The sequence below is a fragment of the Candoia aspera genome, chromosome 2 (genome assembly GCF_035149785.1).
Source record: "Candoia aspera isolate rCanAsp1 chromosome 2, rCanAsp1.hap2, whole genome shotgun sequence".
NCBI lineage: Eukaryota > Metazoa > Chordata > Lepidosauria > Squamata > Boidae > Candoia > Candoia aspera.
The window spans coordinates 109,305,446-109,327,437 of record NC_086154.1 but is presented as its reverse complement, the minus strand read 5'-3'; the positions used below and the strand labels follow the sequence as shown (position 1 = coordinate 109,327,437).

Below are 21,992 nucleotides of genomic sequence, written 5' to 3'. Positions count from 1 at the left end.
ACTAATAGGAAGACCTGGCAAGTCAACACACTAGAATTTGCAACTGATACAAGTACAATATATAGTATTGTATATAGTATATATATAAAAATACTATAGTAAAAGAAGAATTTTAGATCATATTTAAACGTAAGTTAGATTCAATTCCATCCAACCCTATATCGGTGCAGTACCTACATACATGAAAGCTCTATTTCCCACAGTTCCTTCCCCACTCAAAAAAGTCACCTGCATATGCACCTTGCAAGGGCCATGAAGGAAAGGCTGGATGAAGCTACAGGGAGCACACCTGAGCCTCTCCCAGTAATACAGGAGCTTTTATACGCATATGTGCCCTTAGCTTGCCTGAGTGGGGCAGGGAGGAAAAGGATCCACTGAGAGCTCTGGGACTCTTCCACCAAATTGGATTAGATCTACCTCTCTGTTACTGGGACTGCTTGCCGGTTGATGACCAGTGCTTCTTCCAGCATCTTAAGGCAGTGTTCTCGAGCCTAAAATAAAAAGAGGACATATGGAAGCTCCTTCCAGTTGTGGTGAGAAAAGGTACCACCCTTACCAAATGTGTAACTTTATGTATATGCAGCAGGATCACCTCCAGGATCATTTCCATCCTGCTACCTTAATAATTGATCCAGGTGTTGGGTTACAGCATTAAAGCCAAGGTCTACCTTTTGCTTATTAAGCCTTTTTTTTAAAAAGGTTAACCCAGGCCTACAAAGAAGTGATAAAGAACAGGCCCAATACAACAGTATTTTGGTGTAACTAGCACTCATAGAAACAAGTGATATTTATGACAAATTGCAGTATCATCACTAATTGAATTTTTTTTAGGGCAGAAATAAAATGGTTCCATAGAGTTGGGATGATAAGGACAGGAGAAACCAATACCATGTAAATAGCCAAGGCAAATAAAAAAAAAATCAGAAAAAGAAATACAAATGTATTAATGGAAGTCAGAAAAAACATTTAAAGAATCTCTCTGGACATTTTGTTTTGTGGGGATTACAGAACAGTTTTCTAGAAGTTAAAAGGTACTCTAATTCTAGACCACTCATAAAGCTGAAATGAAACACACTTACTAGTAAAAAAAATAATCCTGACGAGAGGACATTTTAGAGCTACCAGTCAACACACAGGTGTGAATGTGTCATCATACCGGGGGCAAGTGATTCCGAACAAACTAAACTGCACTGCGCGGAAGTTGGGGCTAAGGGTTGCTATGGTTCCTCAGGTTCAGATGTGGAAGGAGGGGCTCTTCTAGTTGCACAAAGAATCCTCATCCCTACATGAATATTCAGGTGAACAGCACTCAGATTTGTGTTACTGAATGAGGGCATCTGCTCCAGTAGTAAAGAAAAAAGTAATCCAAAACAACTTCTAGAAATCCTTCTACGTTATTAAGCACATATGACATAAAGAAGACTCTCTCTTGCTTTCCAAATTCCCTGCATATGAGCATCTTCTATTTTTTGAACTGTGTTGTGAGTTGCTTGCTGTTTTCTCACTGTTCATTTCAATTTACTGGTATTTCTGAAATATAGCAGCTGAAACTGGACAACATATTCCAGTCATGCTCCTACCATATAATTTCATCTTGATTGAAGCTATCTCTCTGTTAGTACACTACTTTACAATGCTTTATCTAATACAGTATATAGCACAATTTACTATTATTCTGGAATCAAAGTTCTGTAGAGACAGGGCACCTACAGCCCACTAGATCACAAGTGAAGCTCAATCCTTTGGAAATCAGTCCCTGCGCAGGCAGAAAGGGGCAACCCATTCCTTATTCAAGCAAGAGTAACACACTGTTTTTAAACCAAGGGTCTACTTGGACCCAGCTTCCAAAGGTAAACCTATTCAACTCAGGAGGAGAGGGCCCCTCTGAGCAGGGAATCTTTTGGAAGGGGCAATAAGAGAGACGTCTGCTTGCTTTACATCATCAGGTCTAAGAGGGCTGGGATGGCAACAGAGAGAGACAGGGTGGCAGAGAAGGGGTGACTCCACCTAAGTTTTGACTGACCTCAACTTGACTTTACCCAGAAGTTTCATCTGTGCTGCATTTTTCTCCAGGCAGTCTTCAGTTTGATTATCATAACTTAATTAGTTGACAACAAATAAGTAGATTGTACTAAATTAACCTGTCTTGAAAAAAATCACACTTACCTTTACTGTAATTCTAGCAATTTTCCTGCTGGCTGCATCCTTCAAGGGACAATCAGTATCTACCACAAGGAACAAATACACAAGCTAAATTACCAATCTCTGTTTCTTCTGATACGTTGCCAAACTTCTCACAGATGGGCTGATAAATTTAGACAGTACCAGATTCCAAAAGAGTACTCTTTCTGTATATGTGTTTTGCTACTTCCCCCAACCCATGTCTATATTTTTTTAACTTCCTTTCCCAACATCAACAAAAAACAACTGTAAGCAAAGGTTCTTCAAGAGAGAAAATTCCAAGTGCTACCCTATACTAGAAGAATTCATGTGACTCTCTATGGGCTCTGGGTGTGTTTAAATTTTCTTGCTTACATCCTGCTGGTTGATGCATGTGACACAGCTGCTGTCATGAAGATCCAATCACCTTAGCCACCAGGAAATCTGTTGGTTCTTTCATCTTTGGGGCAGATTATAATAAAAGCATATCATTTTACTGACTTTTACCCACTATTTATTGTGCTTCATTTTGCTTACAAGTTCTTGGTTTTTTTCATTTCTGAAGTTTTAAATAGCATAAAAGCCCCCTTGAGACCAACTAAAGGAAAGGCAGGGTTTATTCTTTCTCCGTGTCATTAAGTGCCACCTAAGTCACAGAATCAGTTAAGCTGCCTCATACTTCATCTTACTCATAATGAAATAGCTCTAAATCTCATACAAGTGACACCTGTGCCATTATTAAACATCTATATTTATCACAGATTTCCAGAATGGTATTTGGTACTGAGCAAACCCACAAAGTTCTAGTGAAAGTCTGATCTAGCTATTTCTGCCACAGTTGTGTTCGAATCCAAATTGTTTAGCAAGAAGCTCTTCATAGGAGACTATACTATCTCTAGTTCAGTCCAGCATGGAATCCTGGGCTCAGTGCTGTCATATACAAATGGTGAATAGCATTCTTGTATCTATTAAACAAAATGTCTCCAGGTGTCAGGCTTCTGGTGGTAGATATTAGACCAAGAAGTGATGCAGATCTATTGTAAGTGTATTGGAAAAGGAAGCCATTATTGAAGAATTCCAGCAACTACTATATATAAAATGCAAGCTCCATTTATACTGAAATCAAGTTCAAATTTTTGCAACTTTTTCTCCCACCTATGTGATAAAATAGGCTGGAGGCTTCTCTCTTTTGAGCAGGATGAACAGTTCCCACCTGTTCTTTGTTAACAGAATGAACCATCTAGTTTCAGGCTGTCTACTTTTGACTCTACCAGAACTAGCTCTCACACCAGGGTTCATGCAGGCTAAACTATTGATTGAATGATTATGTGCCACCAAGTTGAAATCAACTGGTAGTGACCACATGGACAGATTTTCTCGGGGACACACTATCCCCACCTATTCCTTCAGATCATCCAGTACAGCACCCATTGGTGCTGTAATTGAATCATTCCACCTTGCAGGCTAAACTACTGTCAATTCCTCAAAAGGAACCATGGAAACTTTATCCAAAACTGGTATGTGAAATAATATTTACCTGGAAGAACAAAGTTATCATTTTCAGGTTCTTTGCTCTAAAGATATAAAAAGGAAGGAAATATAAGGGCTTAAACAGAAACAACATATTTAAAATGACCATAGGAAATGTTTGAAAAATGTTGCATGCCAAGCTTAATTTAGAACCTGAAATTTGAACCCAGAAAATCAATGTGTTTAAATAGTTTACTTAACCATTTTTAGTTTAAATCAATTGTGATTAATTCTTTGCTAAATAGGATTAGAGTTAATAATTAAATAGTCCTCGAATGTGTGTGGCAATTATGATAATTTATCTCTTTCTCTAGCTAGTTACAATCAGAGGTCTGTTAAACGTATTATCCATCTACATTCCACATTTCCTATCTGTACAAGTAAGGTTTGGGTGACTTAGTGGATAATATTCTAGTCACATAGAAAGCACGGACATTTTTTTATCAAGAAAGTGCTTAGAGGCAGAAAGAAATTAAAACTGCAGTCTCACATGTGAAGAAACCCTATTCTTCCTATCCTTGAGTTGAGGTCTGTGTAATTCTCACCATGCTGCCCAAATTCAGTGGCAAGGTTTCCCACTATTTTGAAGTAGAAAATGCATGAAAAATGTAGTATGAGGGTTAGCAGTGCAAGAACAATGATTTCCCTAACTGGCTCTTCATTATGTATTTAAAAATATTTACAAAAAATGACATTAAAAATTAATTTAATTTAATTTTTGATTTAATTAATGTTTAAATTGTAAATAAATAATGAATTAATGAATAAAATAAATAACAATAAATAAAGTATTTTGAAAATGGGCAAACTCTTGGGAAATGGCTAACATTCATAAGATCTCTGTGGTTTTATGTAATATTGTCTAAAATCTTGTCCACTTTAATGTTGGCATTTTTAAATATACTGTAAACTGTCTTTGAGGTCTGCTGTTCTCATTGTAAGCCCTAAAACAATTCTCAACAGTTTCAATTTAAAAACAAAACAAAACAAAGACAAAATCCCAGTCCTGTTCAAGTATACTACATAGTTCTGCCCATTTTGGACACCACTTACCACACACACTGTGCAGCCTCCAGTCACCAAAAGGATGCTTATATCTATGATAAAGCACTAAAGGAACCCCCAAACTATGATTCTCTCAGTAACAGAGAAAAACCAGAGTAGTATCTAGTTTTTTTAGCAATTGAGTGGCTTTCTCCCTGTCAGCATTTGTATAAGGTTCAGTCTTGATATTTTAAGTAAAGGTAAAGGTTTCCCTTGACGTAAAGTCCAGTCGAATCCGACTCTAGGGGGCGGTGCTCATCTCCGTTTCTAAGCCTTGGAGCCGGCGTTGTCATAGACACTTCCGGGTCATGTGGCCAGCATGACGACTCGGAACGCTGTTACCTTCCCGCCGAAGCGGTACCTATTGATCTACTCACATTTGCATGTTTTCGAACTGCTAGGTGAGCAGGAGCTGGGATTAACAATGGGAGCTCACCCCGCCGCACGGTTTCGAACCGCCGACCTTCTGATCGACAGCTCAGCGGTTTAACCCGCAGCGCCACCGCGTCCCTCCTTGATATTTTAGATCAATTATATTTAGATTCCAGTCTTACTTACTTGGGAGTAGGTTCAATTTAATTCAGTGTCATTTACTTCTTAGGAAAAATACAAAGATTGCATGACCTACCCAACCCAAAGATACTTCTAATGTATAGGTGAGCCTCTGTCTTCTACAGAAAGCCCTTCTACTTACCTTGCGCAACTTCATCTGTTTCTTATACAAACTGTTCCACTCCTTTTTCTGACTGTCCTCATGAACTTCACCCACACACCTGGTATCTTCATCATATCTGAATAATAACTCAGAAAGAGTTGGAAGTTGAACAGGAGAGTCATGTAGAATTATATCACATATTAAATTAGAGGATCAAGGAGCCCTATTCTAGGCACTAGGATTACGCATCAAGATTGTGGACCCTTGTATAAACAAGATAATAGTTTTACTATATAAGCTAAATGACTTTTGTTCATGAGACTTAAGGATACTAATAGCATTCAATAAATAAAGTATGGGACCATGATGGGCAACATGTTAAATTACAGGACTTTTAGAATTCCAGTAACTTAGCCAGCATGACAATTGATGAAGGTTGATGGGATCTGCACTGCAACATCTGGAAGGTCACATACTGCCTACCCCAGTACAAATATATTGGAAACAATTTTGTCTAACTATGAAATGTAAGAAAATGCCTTTAACTTTGATCTGGTATGCTGCAGAAAGATTTTTTAAAAAGTTGTTAAAATAAACACCTGTATCTCACTCACAGGAGGAGAGTGATGCTGAATGTATGCTTAATTTTCCAGCTGAAGTTATGAAATCATCTTCTTACCAACAAGAGCTGGCAGACTGTTCTAAGAAAACTGTCATTTTTTGTGAGCATTTTTGAGGATAACTTAAAGTCAACTTGGGGAGTGTGCGCAGGAGGGTAGTATCCTGCTACATGGAAATGTGCCATCTCCCTATTCCATTTTTAAGGTTCTCCAGCCTTCCCCCAAGTAAGGAAATGGAAATAAAGCAGAATAACTGCACAGCCCCGCAAAGGAGAAGGGCAGCGGTTGCTTTTAGCACTTATTTGCAACAGGTCTGCACAACTCAGAGCATTCTGAGAATCAGCTTCATTTGTATTAAGAGAGTTGCATAACTACAATTCAACATGCAAAAGCATTTCTGCAACAATTTTAACCCCATATATATTTCTTATCCTCTTTATTCACGATCCTTTTGACTTCCAAACTGACTCAACAACTAAGCTACAAAGCCGAATTGTGCAATCTACTGAAATGGCAGATTCGTAAAGCAGCTGTTGTTTTTGAGATCATTACTTTAGTCTACTGCATACAGAAAAAGTTCTCAACTTTGGTCCTCCTTAGTCAGGAGCAGCATCAAAGCCAGCAAAAGGAGAAAAGAAGAGCAGTTCTTATTTGCCATTAACAACATATGCCACAACTCTTGCCAGTTAGTTAATACAGACCTACCTTTCGAAGCCACCATAGCCTCGCTTTCCTCCTTCATATAGCTCAAGGTCACAGGCATTCCAAGATGAAGCAGAAGGTCCAATGTAGGTTCTACTCCAGCTCTTGGTACTGTGCTGTAATGCTTCTACTTGCTTCTTCACTGCTGCTGGATTCTTACAGTAATCACAGCTTCTGTTGCACTGGGGAATGCCATCTCCAAAGTAGCTGGCTATGGCAGCATGACGACAACTAAAAGGCAAGCAAGAAGCAATATTAGATTGTGGAAAAGGGCAACAGAGAAACTGCTTTTCTTACAGTGGTTTGAAAAGTTCAGAGAAATTCTGAAAGTGACCAAACTAAAAATACTCACAGGATAAGGACACAGTGACACAAAGAGCATTACTGGCTTTCCATCTTATCTAGGCTACTGAAAATTGCTAGCATTCTATTTTGAGATAATTTGAGTATACCGTTCGGTAACCTTAATGATCTGTTGACAACCTCTCCTACTAATCTTAACCAGAAGTTATGAAAGCAGTTATAACACATCAAAACCACAGGCATTTAAAATTACACTGAGGTCTTGTTTTAGGGCTGGTTTGGATTAACCTTTCCATCCCTCCATGCGAGTGTTTGTGAAAGTTGTTGGGCAGACAGTCAAGTGGAAAAATATGCTGTATACTGTCCAAGTTAGAGCAACCACCTAACTAGCTGAAGGTAGAATGGAACTGTTTGTACAGACCATAATAGGTCAATAAAAAGCAGTCCTTGTTGTCTGGGCTAAAGGGTACCTTTGGGTGAAGGATAAACTATTTCTCCTGGCAACACACAATAAACAGAACAAATGCCAATGAACCAACATTTTCCTTTTCATCTTTGCCATTTAGCACAGGTTCTTCATTAGCTGTAAATTACTATTTTATGGAGACATTCAGAAACCTATTCTTTCCTCAGTATATTAATTTCCAGGCTCAATGGAACATCACAAATGCAGTTACAGATATATAAACACTGAACGTATTTTGCCCCATTCTTCATTACCAAAGTGATGTAGGCTCCAGTTTATCACTGCGTTATTAAAAATACTCTTTTTTAGTCTAACATTTATTACAATGGCTGTCCATTGAGAAATGCTGCAACACCAGCTTATCATTCCTGTTAGAAGTGATCAGCACATCCATTTCCTATGATGGGTACAATTCCAGGAGTTCATTCACAATAATCCTAGGTACTTGCTAAAGCCATTTTTCCTTATTCCAGATAATTTGAAAACCAAAACATCTTCCATTTGAAGACAGGCTTATGCTAGAAAGACATGGACCATGCCAGCAGAGTATTTTTGTGGCATTTAAAAATGCCTTTTGAGACATTTCCCTGCTGAATCCTAGAGTGGAAGGAGTAAACAGAAACTTTCCAAGAGTCAGGAGCGTGTGTTCAGATAAAACAAACACCTGTTTGTGCTAACACAGGATAACACAGTACCATCAGGCTGAGAGAGCTGAGTCTGTGCCAGATACTTGGCCATTGGCTCGAAGTCACCGAATATAACAAGTTAGGATGGGGAAGAGGAAAAAAATGCTACAAAGCTATCCTTATAATTTTTGCAAAGTGGCACTGACTCACACTGCTCTTGGATTTAAAGAAAGGCTCTTTTCACAACCAATGAAAGATTATCCGGTTGAATTTTCCTTCATGCCCTTCTAGCAACTGCTAGCGTTACCCAGCTGGAAATGCCAAGGGTCTTTGGCAGCCCCATTTTTTTCTCCCCAGAAAAGGAGAAGGACAAAATCTAATTTGGTCACACCAGGAGAACAACTTTGGTTTTTAGTTATTAGCAACTGCACTGGGCTTCCAAGGCAACAGAGGAAGAACTCAGGATGCACTGTACAGCTAAACCCATATTCTAATCTTTAAAATGATACCAGCTAATAAAAATACAAAGTTTTTAATTAGTGGTAGAGGCAGTGGAGTTACATTTTCAAGTCAAAAGGTCAATCTCTGGCAGAGTTACGAAAGCTGCCGGAGTTGCCGGCTGGTTACTTGGCTTGAAGGGGGTGATGTTCTTTCTTACAATAGCCAGAGCAGCTTTCTCTGGAATGTTTTATTCATGACCTTAGAGGAGCAAACTCCCTGCAAAGTATTAGCTTCAGATGGGGTGGGGGGAGGAAACAATGGGAATCAGAGAAGTCACTCTCTCCCTTGCAAGGAATAGCAGGGAATCAGAACCCACCCCCAACAATTCCCCAAACTGCCATGGAGGGGCACATGCCTCCTGCTTGTATCTTCCATGTACTGAAATTTCTTCTCAAAACCTCTTTTCTTGTGAAGTATGGAGTTCTCTCCTCATTCCAGGGGTGGGGGGTGGGGGCACAGCCACTACACAAATTGGGTCTTTTGATTCTTCTTCATGGAGGTATCTTGGAGGAAAAAAATAAGCCTGCAGACATCTTCATGTATCCTGCTGTTGAGGAAGAACCTTTCAATCTCTTCTATTTCTGCTGGTTTTGCTAAGGGCAAGTCATTCTTTTTCTAAAACCAATCACAAAATTAGCAGCCTCCAGCCATGTTGAAAAGAACTTGAGAGCTGCCCCGGCACTGTGAAAAGAAGAGCTGAAGAAATTGAGAAGAAATTTCTCAGACGCAGTCAAGAGTGACACAAAGAGCTGCAACAACTGTTGATTCAGGGAACCTTGTGGTAATAGCAAGGCTCCAGTTGTGCTTTCTCCCTTCATGGTGAGCATGTAATATGAAACTTTACATCGCCAGGACGACTAACAACAAAAAGAGAGCGCGCAAGCACGCATGCACGCACGCACACGCAGGCAGAGAAAGCAGCTGGCTGTCAGTAACAGGGATACGAGAAACAGAGTGAGGAGGGAGACAGGCGTCGAGAATCAAAAATGCAACGGGAGCTGACATGAAAGGACAGTGACAGAAAAACACAAAGGACAGAGAAACGAGAAAGTTCTTCAACTCTGTTGGAGAAACACTCTTCTCAAACATCTGCAGAATCCCAGCAGAAGAGTGATCCGTTCAACTTAACGCTTGTGTAAAGAGTTCAACGTAAGTGTTGTAATGCAGCTTGCCAGAGGAAAGTATGTGGAAAGGACACACCAGGGCAGGGGAGTGCAAGGTGGGGAGATGAAGGCTTTTTGCTGGGCCAGCAAAGTTGCGCTGCAGGAAGTGTGTGCTAACGGATCAGTTACAGATCAGCACGTTCACTTGGTATTCTTATTCCTTAGAAACTCAGCACGAAGAACTTAGATTGGTAATATGAAAAATAGCAACTGCTACTTAAGCACCCATGCTCATTTATGCAAGATAAAGTAATTTGTATATTTCTTGCTAGTTGGATACGTATGCATTATCCTGGAAAAAAACAAACAAGCAATTTCTATGAGCAAGATATAATAGTATTTAGGAAATATTTTCAGGAATTGCACAGTCTCAGGCTATAAGGCCTGATATTTTCAGACAATCAGCTAGATGTTGAAGGAATACTTTGGAAGTTGCTAATCGTTATTACTGTAGCACTTTTTTCTCAGAGGTGAAATCTCTGCCTTTAGGGACAGAGCTCTACTGCTGTTACACAACCGTTGAAATTTGACTCGCAGAATTGGTCATTGAACCAGTAGGAAAAAAGTATCAAAATTTGTATACTTTCACTTCACTCTCCAGCAGTGTCAGAACGGAATAGCTGCATAAATATTTATTTATTTTATTCCATTTGCATAGTTGCCCATCTCAAACCAGTGACCCTTTTTAACAAGATCAGTTATCAAGGAATTCTATGTGAATTCATAGTGATATGTCATTTATTATCGCTGTGTAGACAGTGTAAAGGAAAAAGTTTCAGCTGCCCTAAGAGTTGCATTACATTTATTAATACCATTCTTTAAAATAATGGCATCTGTTTTTTTCAGGCTTGGGCTACTCTAACAAATAGCAGAGGTGGTGTGCTTATGTGGGGGCTGAAACACTTCTTCCAAATAATGTTTGAAGCATGCATATCCCGAGCAGTGTAATTTCGGAACAGACTGGCATTTTGTGGAAATCTGAGTTTAATCATTAGGAAGCACTGACCAGATTAGTATGGTGCATGAGTAATACAGGATTTTAAAAAATTAATTGGATCGGCTTATTACACAGACACAATGGGCCATCTAAGGGAGGTACAATAAGGAACAAATTCAGTCCCAAGATGAACAGCAATATTGATGTTTTGCCTATCCTGTATATTCAAAAGCAAGACATATCTCATCTGCCAACACTCCTGCCACTAACCTGGCTGAATTGGTGAATTTCTGTGTGAGAAAAAAATAAGGCATTAAAGGGTAACTCCCAGAAACCTGTAAGGTGACATAACAAATGCTCTGGATAGTCTGCAGGATTCCTTCCTCCAAAAATCTTCAAATGAAGACCAGCCCAGAGTTCTTATAAATTCCACACTAAATTTCACCTAAAGAAATCTTGGGACAGACTGCCTTATAATAAAACATAATTTTTTTTCTCTCCTTTGGCACGTACTAACAACTGAACTTGGATACACACCTTTTGCTGTTCACTAAGAAGGATATGTATTTGGGAGTGGTCAAAGATGCACTTGATCTACTATTATAAATGGAATTTTTTTTCTTATTCCTATTCTTAGGGTTATACATATTTATACTACAGTTCTGCAGGTATGCAATACATATTTATCTTTTAAAACTGATTTTATGTCTTATTTGTAATGTTGTTAGTATGTTATTACTACATCCTGTAAGTTGCCCAAAGCCATCAATGTAGTTGGCAGCATATACAATCTCTAAATATATATACAGGGAACTCTGACTCACAAAAGCATACAGTATGTTATAATATATTTGTTAGACTTCAAGTTACAGTAAGATACTTAATTATTTTAACTGTAACAGACAATCATCTTTAAAAGATTTATGTCTACTGAAGAGCTTTAGTCCAAGGAAACGAATTGTGAGAAAATTGAGGAGACCTGTTTAAAGGAGAGAAAAATATATTTTTATAAAGGAACATTACTGTACAATTCAATATTTTCTTTCAGTTTTTACTCAAGTATGGCTTCACCAACACATTCTGTTATCAGCATCCAGCTTATACCAATAACTAGTACATTTTTCACCAGTTACAGATTTTAAGCACCTACTCAGCAGTTATTGTCTAGAAAATTAAAAATCAGCTATGGCAGAGAACTAACTGTACATAATCTGAATCCTAGTTTGGGGACTTCCAAAACTCATTTTCAAAATGTAAAAATTAATTGAGAATCAGTAATTTTCTCCATCAGGCTCCTTGTTTGCTGTCTTGCTGCTTGTCAGCAACTTCCCTTGGGAGAGAGTTCTGAAACAAATGCAATTGCCATTAAGATGTCATGGGCTACATCTGGATAGATCTGGCTTCCCAGACACAAAGTCCTCAGAAGATCTAAAGAGTTATAGGGAGATAAATTTTGAAAAAAGTAAGAGAGAGGCCCAAGCAGCTAAGCTGCAAAAATTAAAAAAGAAACAGCACCTTGAACTGGTCTTCTTAGGAATTTGACATCAGCTGCAGTTTCAAGATATTTTGCAACAGCAGCCCCAAAGAAAACAAGCAGATTCAGAAGTCTATAAAAACAGAGGCAACAGTTGCCAGACCATGTTTAGTTAAGAAGGGGCACTTCATATCAAACACACAACAGAACTGAACTGCAAACAAGATAATGTTGCTAAAAACAAAACCCTCTTATAGTAAAAAAAACCTCAGATGTGCAAGGTCCACTGGATTGAGAAGCAGTCCCTCATATTATTTATATATGACAATTACTTAATATCTCATTCTTCAGTTTAAAGATTTTTAATGTTAAATATATTAAAGGCAAAATTAAAACTAACAGAATAGCATTGGAACAAGCTAAAAAAATGAAATATCTGAGAAGCTTAGTAGGCCTACAAAACCTGTTTTTTTTGGCATCAAAACAAAACATTTTAATGGCAGGGTACCACTGGAAGAGAAGGCCATGTCTCTAGTTAGTACTCTTTTCACTTCCAAAGGGAAAGAGGTCAATAGAAGAGCCTTTGAGGAATAACTTTATCTTTAGACAGATTTGTGAGTCAAATTTGCCCTTAGAAGTCCCTTTCTAGCAGCTATATTTCAATAAAATACAATTCCATTTGCAATGGTCAATCACTTAAATCTCTGGCCATTACTGCCTCTACATTTTCTGGATTAATTATCCATTTGTTTATCTCTCTTCCACAACAATCTAGGACTAAAGACTAAAGTTTTTATCATTTTGATTGAAAAAAAATAATCTGAGTGAAAAAGAAATGTTGAGTGTCAACAGTACAGGCTTCCAAGCTCAACACTATCTTTTGAATGAGTTTCTTACAGATATTCAACACCACTGGTAATTAATCAGAGTTTTAGAGCTCTATACCACCCTTGATCCTAGTTTAGGTTAACTGTATAATATGGAACTCACAGTCTCAAACCTTCTGACTCTCTGCCATAAGGCACGTGACGACCTAAGAAGCAACTGAATGATACTGTCACAGGACTCAGACACTGTGGAGAGGGTCATTGTAGTCTAGTGTTTCACAACCTTGGCAATTTTCACGTGTGGATGGGCTGGGGAATGGCTGGCTGGGGAATTCTGGGAGTTGAAGTCCACACATCTTAAAGTTGCCAAGGTTGAGAAACACTGCTGTAGTCATATAAGGTCTTTGTGCTCAAAGTAAGTCAGACAATTTGCTCAAAGATATCAAAAAGTAGGTTTGCTTCAGTAAGGATTTGTTTTACTGAAATACTTTAGTCACCCTTTGTGGCTGGAGGTAAAAGTTAACCAACCCCCCCATTTTTTTTTCCTTTGCACATGAAGCCAATTAGACCAAACTACTGGAGTAAAGGTTCTGCAATCACTTCTGGATGGCAGCACAGCATAAGGCTTCAAAGAAGTGTACAGTTTCAGTTTGTGGAAAGAAAAGAAAAGGCGCCTCAAGCTAAATTCTCCCCAACAGACCTTTTTCCAGGATTCCCCAATTTGCTTTAAACATTTGTTAAAAATTCAGATTCAGTGTAGATCCAGCTGATGTTAGCTTTTTTGCTCATCTGTAATTCAGAACATTCAGTGAGGAGGGGGTGATAAATTAAAAGGACTGTTCATAAAGGTGTGAATTCCAAGATACCTCTTAGGAAAACTACTTTCTCTAGATAGACCTCTTGCTGGTGTTAGCTGAAAGCAGAGAATGGGAGGAAAGTTAAATAAAAAACAAGATTCCAGGAAAAGGCTAAAAGACAGGGAAGAAAAACAGTCCAACATTCTCTGGCCAAAAAGAAAAAAAAAGATTTGGTCAGAAATGTATGCAGCAGCTAAGGGGAAACATGCAATTTAAAACACATGTCTCAGTGTAGGAACCCTTGCTTGCATTACCAGCTGTCATGATGTAGAAAAGAGGCCTCTTCGTCTTTCTAAAGCAGTATTTTTCACCTTTAGTAACTTCTAAGATGTGTGAACTCCCAGAATTCCCCAGCAAGCATGCTGAAGTTGAAGTTCCCACATCTTAAAGTTGCTGCTCTAAAACACAATTGCCAAACAGCGTTTGCCAGGGCCAGCCACGACAACAAGCTAGCATAATGCCGTTCACTTTACAAAAAACCTGAACAATATCTGGAAGAAACGCTAACACAAAAAGTAATTTCCCCTTCTTCCTATAAGTATTTGGACCTGATTCCTTTCCTGAAAATGTTATCGACCACTTCTTGAACGTGCGTATCATTGTACTCACTAGGAGATGGCACTTTAAAACAATGGGGTAAAGCATTCTGAAGCCATAGTAGAAACACCCCAGTAAAGATCTGAATGTATGCATATGACCTCAACCTGCCAATTTGTTACCAGTGCTGCTTCTTGAGGAATCACAAGCAGAAATAATAATCCCATAATTCAGGTTATTAGGACAGGACAGGTGTTCTGGAATTCATACATGCAAAAACAGATACAAAAACATCTGTACAATTTTTTGCTGATTAATAGAGCTTTCCTTATTTTCCCAAATGGGGCCTATTTTCAAACCACTCCCACAATAGAGAAGCTTTGTTCAAAGCGGTACACTTCAGAAAGGCTCCATTAAACTAGCTAGCCAGACCATATTGTACTCCTGTACATAAGGCGAAGGGATGAACAATGTGTTCCCCACTTCCAATTGTTTAGTGTAAGCAACTGGCAGTTTTAATAAAAGAATGTCACTCTCAGACTCCATCAGGAGCCACTAATTCTGAGACTTAGAGAAAATCAGTCATTTTCCCCTGGGCTGTGTAACCCAGGGCCGCAACTGGGGGGGGGGCAAGCAGGGCATGTGCCCCGGGTGCCGCACTGGGGGGGCGCCAAAATGGGCGTGGAATCCATGTTTGCCCCGGGTGACATAGACCCTAGTTGCGGGCCTGGTGTAACCCCTTGTCACCCATTTCCTCTCACTTTAGATTTTTGGCAGCATAGAAAGGGGAGACTGTGACCTGTATGTGTATGTATGAAAAACATACCTTAAGTTTTTGCTGGAATAAATATAATAATAGAAAAGAAACCATGATTGCTATCACTGTTTCATCTCACACGCAGGCTACACAGCATAATCAGAGGGGACTGCAGCCCTCAGAGAGCTCACCTAGCAATCTTCATGTCTGTGCAAATTAAGAGAAAATGCAAAGCCAAAGAGACTTTGAAAAAATCAGTTCTGCATCACATTCTACTGATAGCTGTAGGGGTGGGTAGTAATTATAAACTCAAGAAAAAATATATATAAAGAGCCTTTGATGGGATTATTTCCCTAGAAAAACTATTTTTCCCCATGTAGTGGACTACATATTTTGGTGGCAGAGGTTCACTCCTGAAATTTGCAGCTAAGTGCCAGATTGAAGATCCAGAGAACAGCTGTCAATAAAAACTGAATGTATTAAATCTAGATTGGCTACTGGTTAAACTTGGTAAACTAGGTAGCTTTCTTTTGAGCAATACACTAGAGATTCAACTCAGATAATTCAATTACTGTCTTCTGAAAAGTTTCTTCTCCTGCTCTAATGTTAATTCATCAGAAGATAATCCCATTTCACAGGTCACATACAGAAATTGCCATTCCAAGCAGGCAACAATGCCAAAGCCAAAGCTTCAAATAAATTTTAAAAAGTGCCAAATTAATCTTAGTCACTTGTTCTAGTCAATGCTCTCAAAATACTGCATTCAGTCTGTAGGAAAATTGTTCTACTCATGGCCCTCCTGTCATTTGGGTAGGACTGGACTGGGAATGCCACCTAATCAACTATACTTTTTTCACAAGCACAAAGAGAGGATAAGTATTGGTGTTCCAATTCACAGATGGTTATAAATATACTATCATCATTAAAATATATTATTACAGCCTCCTTAACAAGAGCTTCAGTCATGTCCTTCTCATACTACAGGCTGAAGATTTTCCCCATAGTAATAAAAAGGGAGAGTTGCACTGTGTGTTAAAAATATTACATCTGCTCAGCAATCTAAGTGAAATAACTTTCAAAAAGATACAACATAATAGTGATGGGGGAGTTTAATTGCTCCAACATCTGTTGGAAGATCAAACCATGTCAAGCCTGGACCTTCCAGGAAATTTATAACTTGCTGTCAACCTTCTCCTTCAGAAAGTGGAGGAAGGCAAAAGAAGATCAGTTATTCTTTACTTGATACTATCCAACAAAGATATGAAAGAAGCGTTGTGCATTGATGGAGTTTTTTATTTTAACAGAAACTAAACCCAAGAAAACTGCATGTATGGATATATCCATGTGATCAGGAGTCAAGCTGGACTTGAGGGCAATTTTAGTTCACTAAAGATGAGCATAGTCAAACATGTATCAGACTTTTAAAAATGAATTTGAAAAAACTCAGAGCAATGATGAGTAGAATTCTAGGGAAAACTAAAGGGAAAAGGAGGTCAGAATCAGTGGGAGTTCCTAAAAAAGGAGATACTAAAAGCACAATTGCAAAAAATTCTACTGAGGAAAAAGATGGAGGACAGATGATAAAGCCATTCTAATTACACAAAAAGCTTAATTAAGATCTGAAAACAAAAAAAAAGACCTGTAAACAATGGAAACCATTTGGTAATCCTCAGAAATCTGCATGGATTTGTGAAAAACAAGACTTGTGAGCCTAACCTTACTTGATTTTTTTGACTGGGTATTAGGATATTATGGTGAGATTACTCTCTCTTGATAAAGTGCCCCATGACGTGTTAATTAGCAAGCTAGTTAATGGGCTGGATGACATGCCAATAAAGTGGACAGCTGGTTCAAAAATCATCCTCATGAGTGCTCATCAATGGTTCCTCATTAAAGTGAAGTGAAATATCAAGTGGGGTACCACAGGATTCAGTCCTGGATCCTATACTCTTCAAAGTTTTTATTAATGACCTGGATAAAAATTTGAAAATGACACCAGAATCATCCAGTAGCCCTCAATGGGAGGAGTTTTGTAGCTCTGTCTCTGTGGTGTTGGGCTAAAGGAGATATGGCAGGGGGAAGCAGGTAGGCTGTTCCAAGGGAAAGGAGATCTCCAATTTGGTGGTGATATCCATTTCCAATCTGTCAACCCCATGCTGGGGACTGAGTGGTCAGATTATTAGTGCCATTAGACTCAAGTACTGACGCTCAATACCAGGCCTGCCTGAAAAAAGGCCATACTCATCCATAATTTAGTGTTGGATGAGGCAGCAGATCAGGAATACATTATCAAAACCTGGCTTGGTGATATGTCACCATATTGGAGATTTGTCCAGTCAGATATCAGGTATCATATATCCTTCAGCAGCCTCAATGCCATGGTTGGGGAGATGGCTCTGACCTTGATAAATATTTTCTTTATTTCTTTATTTATCAAACTTTATCACCGTCCATCTCCCTTCCAAGGAGGGACTCTGGACAGTTTACAATAAAAACAAAATTAAAATTCAAAACAATTATAAATACAATAAATACAATAAAAATAATGTGATGGAATCTAGATGGCTGAGAGTTCTTTATCAGTCCATGAGTGTAATAGGTCCATTGAAAATCACTCTAGGGTGCTAGCCATCCCCAGGTGTGGCTGTTCCCCCTCCCGTTCCAAGAGGCAACTGTCCATGACAAGGTTACTGCTGTGGAGATACTGGTATGAGAGGGCCTTTTGTTACATTGGGCTCAGGAGACAATACAGGGGTCCTGCTTGTGTACTGATTACCCTGCGCTGTGGCAGCATCCCCCATCCCCCACCCCAAGCTTCTAAAGCTGGTCCCTAGGTTGGAGGTGGAGAACCCTTGCCTTTTGCTATTGGATTACTTCAACCTGCCAGCTTCAGGTGGCGGCTCAGGAGTGTGTCCTCCACAGAGTCCATGGGCTCAGGTTATCTCAGGCCCAACACATTTAGATGTTCATACTTTGGACTGCACTTTTGCTGTCTCTGGTGGCCAATCTCAGAGAGTGCCTTGGTGTCATGTTCACTGATTCAATGTAGTTTATACATCGTAGTGTTTCACAAGCCATGGCGCTGACGCGCGTTTCTGTTTGGGAGGGAGCTGCTGTGAGACCTTGTACCAAGCTCTGTATATGGAATCAGTACAATGGAATGTGTTTGGATTATGTTATCTGCTCAAGGCCTTTTCCCGCAGACCATCAGAAACCGTTAGGAGCACCTGGGATTGTGAACTTGAGAAGATTCTACAGGGGGAGGGGTTTCATTTGTACCGAGGGTTTTTAGTTTGAATTTGGCGCGCTTTAATCATTCTCAGCTTTCTCTGTGATCCTGCATACTGTTCTTTAATAAATCAGATATCTTTGAATTCCTGCTCATGAGTCTGATAGTGTTTTAGAATAGGCAACCATTACATAAAGCTGAGAATCCCCAAAGTTGTACCATTAGCTCCTACCAAGATCAGTTTCTTGCAAGGGAAAATAGTTAATGATGGCCGAGTCCAAGCTCATGATCGGGGGACTTGAGACGGCTAGCTTGATGCCCGAGTCGATGGTCAAGAGCGGAGAGCTGAACCTCATCCCAGAACCTTCAGACTCCCGGGATGAATCGAGTTCCAATTCTGATGCGGAGGAATCTGACGATGGGGAAGAGCCAAAGCAACCGGCACCCAGCGAATCGCTCGCAGAGTTGATCACCTTGGATGAAGTAGGGGAACCCCAAGCAGGGACGTCGGGGGCACCCTGGAAGTATCGGTTCCCGCTAACCCCAGACAAAGAATCTACTACAGTGTCAACAGAGAGAAAACCGGACACGCGAGGGAGGGAGGACTCTCAAACCCCTGAGAGACTAAGAGTGATGGAAGCCAAAATAGAATCAATACAGTACATGCTAAGAAACCTGTCTTTGTCACTGGAGGGGCAGGGGAGGCACGGAGGAGATCCCAGCTTCCCGCAACCATCCCCCATCCAGACCGCCGGCAGAGCGGGGCCAGAGACAGCTCCAGGATGAATCTCCACCCCACAGGGCTCGATCACCAGTGTCCCCACCTCAAAAAGGGAAAGCTACTGTAACCTGGGGCCCAACCACTCAAGTGGCTGCCGATTCCACTCCAACCGGAGTGGGGGTAAGAGACTTTTCTGTCAAATTTGATGGGGATCCAACAAAGTTATCTTTCTTTTTAACTAATGCTAAAAGTTATATGAGGCAGTTTGGAGCATGCTTCCCTTCTGAAGAGGCTAAGATAACTGCCATTGCCACCAAGTTGAAGGGTCGAGCGGCTGACTGGTATGTTCAATTAAGTGATGCTGACTCCCCTGCACTTGATTATTTTGATGATTTCATGTGGGTGTTAAAGCTGCATTTTGAAGATCCTCTGGCCAAGGCAAGAGCTAAGAAGGCGCTGAAGGTTCTTACCCAGGGCCAAATGTCCGTAGCTGATTACGCCCTAGAGTTTAAGGCTCTAGCTGGGAAAATCACTGACTGGTCTCAGTCAACCCTAATAGAACGTTTTAAAGAGGGACTCAACCGGGACATCCTACGGTGGGCGTTGTGTAGAGACAACCCAGAGTCATTGTACGAATGGATCTGCCTGGCCGGAAAGGCTGAGCATGCTCAGCATACCTTCATGCAAACCAGAAAATCTGAAAAACCTCCCGCCACCATAAGGGGACCCCGAAGTGCTGCGACTGCTGCCCAGCCAAGCTATAGAGCCTGGGATGAGGAGAGAGAGCAGCACTATGCGAGGGGTCAGTGTCTTCGATGCGGAAAAGAGGGCCATCAGGCAGCTGACTGCCCAAAAGCCAAGGCTGGAGATTGAGCTGGGAAGCCACCGACCAAATCACACACCCCCTTGTGGCGGATGACAGCGGCCAAAGGGACAGCCAATGCTGAAGAAGTACTATACTTCTCGGGGGAGGCTGAAGACGACTTCAAGGAACCGGCGGGAACCGCCAGCCACCTGCCATGAAGGGCGCCGCCGGGCAAGTGGAAGAGGATGGGCACGAAGATGCTATGCCGGCTTAAGCCTGTGCACCACTCACCGCATTGGCACCCTCAACCTCCTCCTCCTGCTCCAATTATGATTGATGGCCAACAATACTTTGAAGTCAAGGACATCGTTGATTCCCGCAAACTTCGCAGCACCCTGCAGTATCTCGTCCAATGGAAACATTTTCCTCATCCTGAATGGGTGTCTGCTCACCATGTTAACGCTCCTAATTTAGTTAACCATTTCCACCATGCTTATCCTTTGAAGCCTACTGCTTGATGTATTCTTTATTTTGGGGGGGGCAATATGTCATGTTCACTGATTCAATGTAGTTTATACATCGTAGTGTTTCACATGCCATGGCGCTGATGCATGTTTCTGTTTGGGAGGGAGCTGCTGTGAGACCTTGTACCAAGCTCTGTATATGGAATCAGTACAATGGAATGTGTTTGGATTATGTTATCTGCTCAAGGCCTTTTCCCGCAGACCATCAGAAACCGCTAGGAGCACCTGGGATTGTGAACTTGAGAAGATTCTACGGGGGGAGGGGTTTCATTTGCACCAAGGGTTTTTAGTTTGAATTTGGCACGCTTTAATCATTCTCAGCTTTCTCTGTGATCCTGCATACTGTTCTTTAATAAATCAGATATCTTTGAATTCCTGCTCATGAGTCTGATAGTGTTTTAGAATAGGCAACCATTACACTTGGTTTACTGAGACCCTTTGGGAGATGAAATATTAGAAACAACACTTGGGAGTCCCTGTGGAGGGAGATTGGAGGCAAATATGACTGAGCATGGGTATGTGCCCATGGTCAGGCCTATGCTGTGGCGATAAGTGTAATGGTATGTGGGAATGACCTTGGGAGACAGGTGGATGAGCCGCAGCCTAGGTAACAGTCTGCTAAATGAAATCTGAGTCTGAAGGAGAGGTGGAGGTGGAGAAAAGATCTCAGAAGGGACTCTCCTTAGGTAAAGGTAAAGGTTTCCCTTGACGTAAAGTCCAGTCGAATCCGACTCTAGGGGGCGGTGCTCATCTCCGTTTCTAAGCCTTGGAGCCGGCGTTGTCATAGACACTTCCGGGTCATGTGGCCAGCATGACAACACGGAACGCCGTTACCTTCCCGCCGAAGCGGTACCTATTGATCTACTCACATTTGCATGTTTTCGAACTGCTAGGTGAGCAGGAGCTGGGATTAACAACGGGAGCTCACCCCGCCGCGCGGTTTCGAACCGCCGACCTTCCGATCGACAGCTCAGCGGTTTAACCCGCAGCGCCACCGCGTCCCTCTCCTTAGTTTAGAATAAAAGTAAGGGAGGGGAGAGGTACTTTCAGACTTGCAAGATTCTGCTACTGTAAGCTTACAATAAAGGTAACATTAGTACTCATGGTTGGTGCTTCTTGCCTGGACTACCTCAAAGGGCTGACAATAAGGGAGATGAAGCATTCTTACTTCTCTTCCTTTATTGACTCAGGAGGCTACAAACCAGTAGCCTTGTTTAGGGTGGTGAACTCCCTGACTCTAATTGGGACCAGCAACTCTGTCGCTAACCGAAGCTGTTGTTAAGTGAGGACCCCACGTAACCATTCCACTTAGCAATGGCAGCTCCAGCAGTCCCAGTTGCTGCCATTAAGCGAGTCCTGCGTGGTCATTAAGCAAGGACCCACCCCAATAAAAGGGGGTTCCTCCCAGCCCTGTGCGAACTGCCTCCTTTCACCTCCCCCAACCTACTATCTCTCCATCCCATCTCTGCCCTTTTGGCGACCTTGCACAGCATGGTCAACATGAAGAGGCTGCTGTATTCTGCCACCACCACCACGTCCTCAGCATGATCATTG

At 40.9% G+C, this 21,992-nt stretch overlaps 1 protein-coding gene across 2 annotated transcripts in view; it reads right to left on the bottom strand.

The window, feature by feature from the left end:
• The window catches only part of RECQL5 (RecQ like helicase 5), a 74,526-nt gene that overhangs the window by 11,872 nt on the left and 40,662 nt on the right, over positions 1 to 21,992 (bottom strand). For both annotated transcript variants that reach the window (XR_010067189.1, XM_063293095.1), the window contains exons 9-13: positions 6,715 to 6,942; positions 5,429 to 5,525; positions 3,698 to 3,734; positions 2,167 to 2,225; positions 418 to 491 (exon numbers count right to left, since the gene is read on the bottom strand). Coding sequence is in view for 1 of the 2 variants with exons in the window: in XM_063293095.1 (XP_063149165.1) it covers positions 418 to 491; positions 2,167 to 2,225; positions 3,698 to 3,734; positions 5,429 to 5,525; positions 6,715 to 6,942 (495 nt within the window). In the remaining variant the exon portion in view is untranslated. The remainder of the gene's footprint in view (positions 1 to 417; positions 492 to 2,166; positions 2,226 to 3,697; positions 3,735 to 5,428; positions 5,526 to 6,714; positions 6,943 to 21,992) is intronic.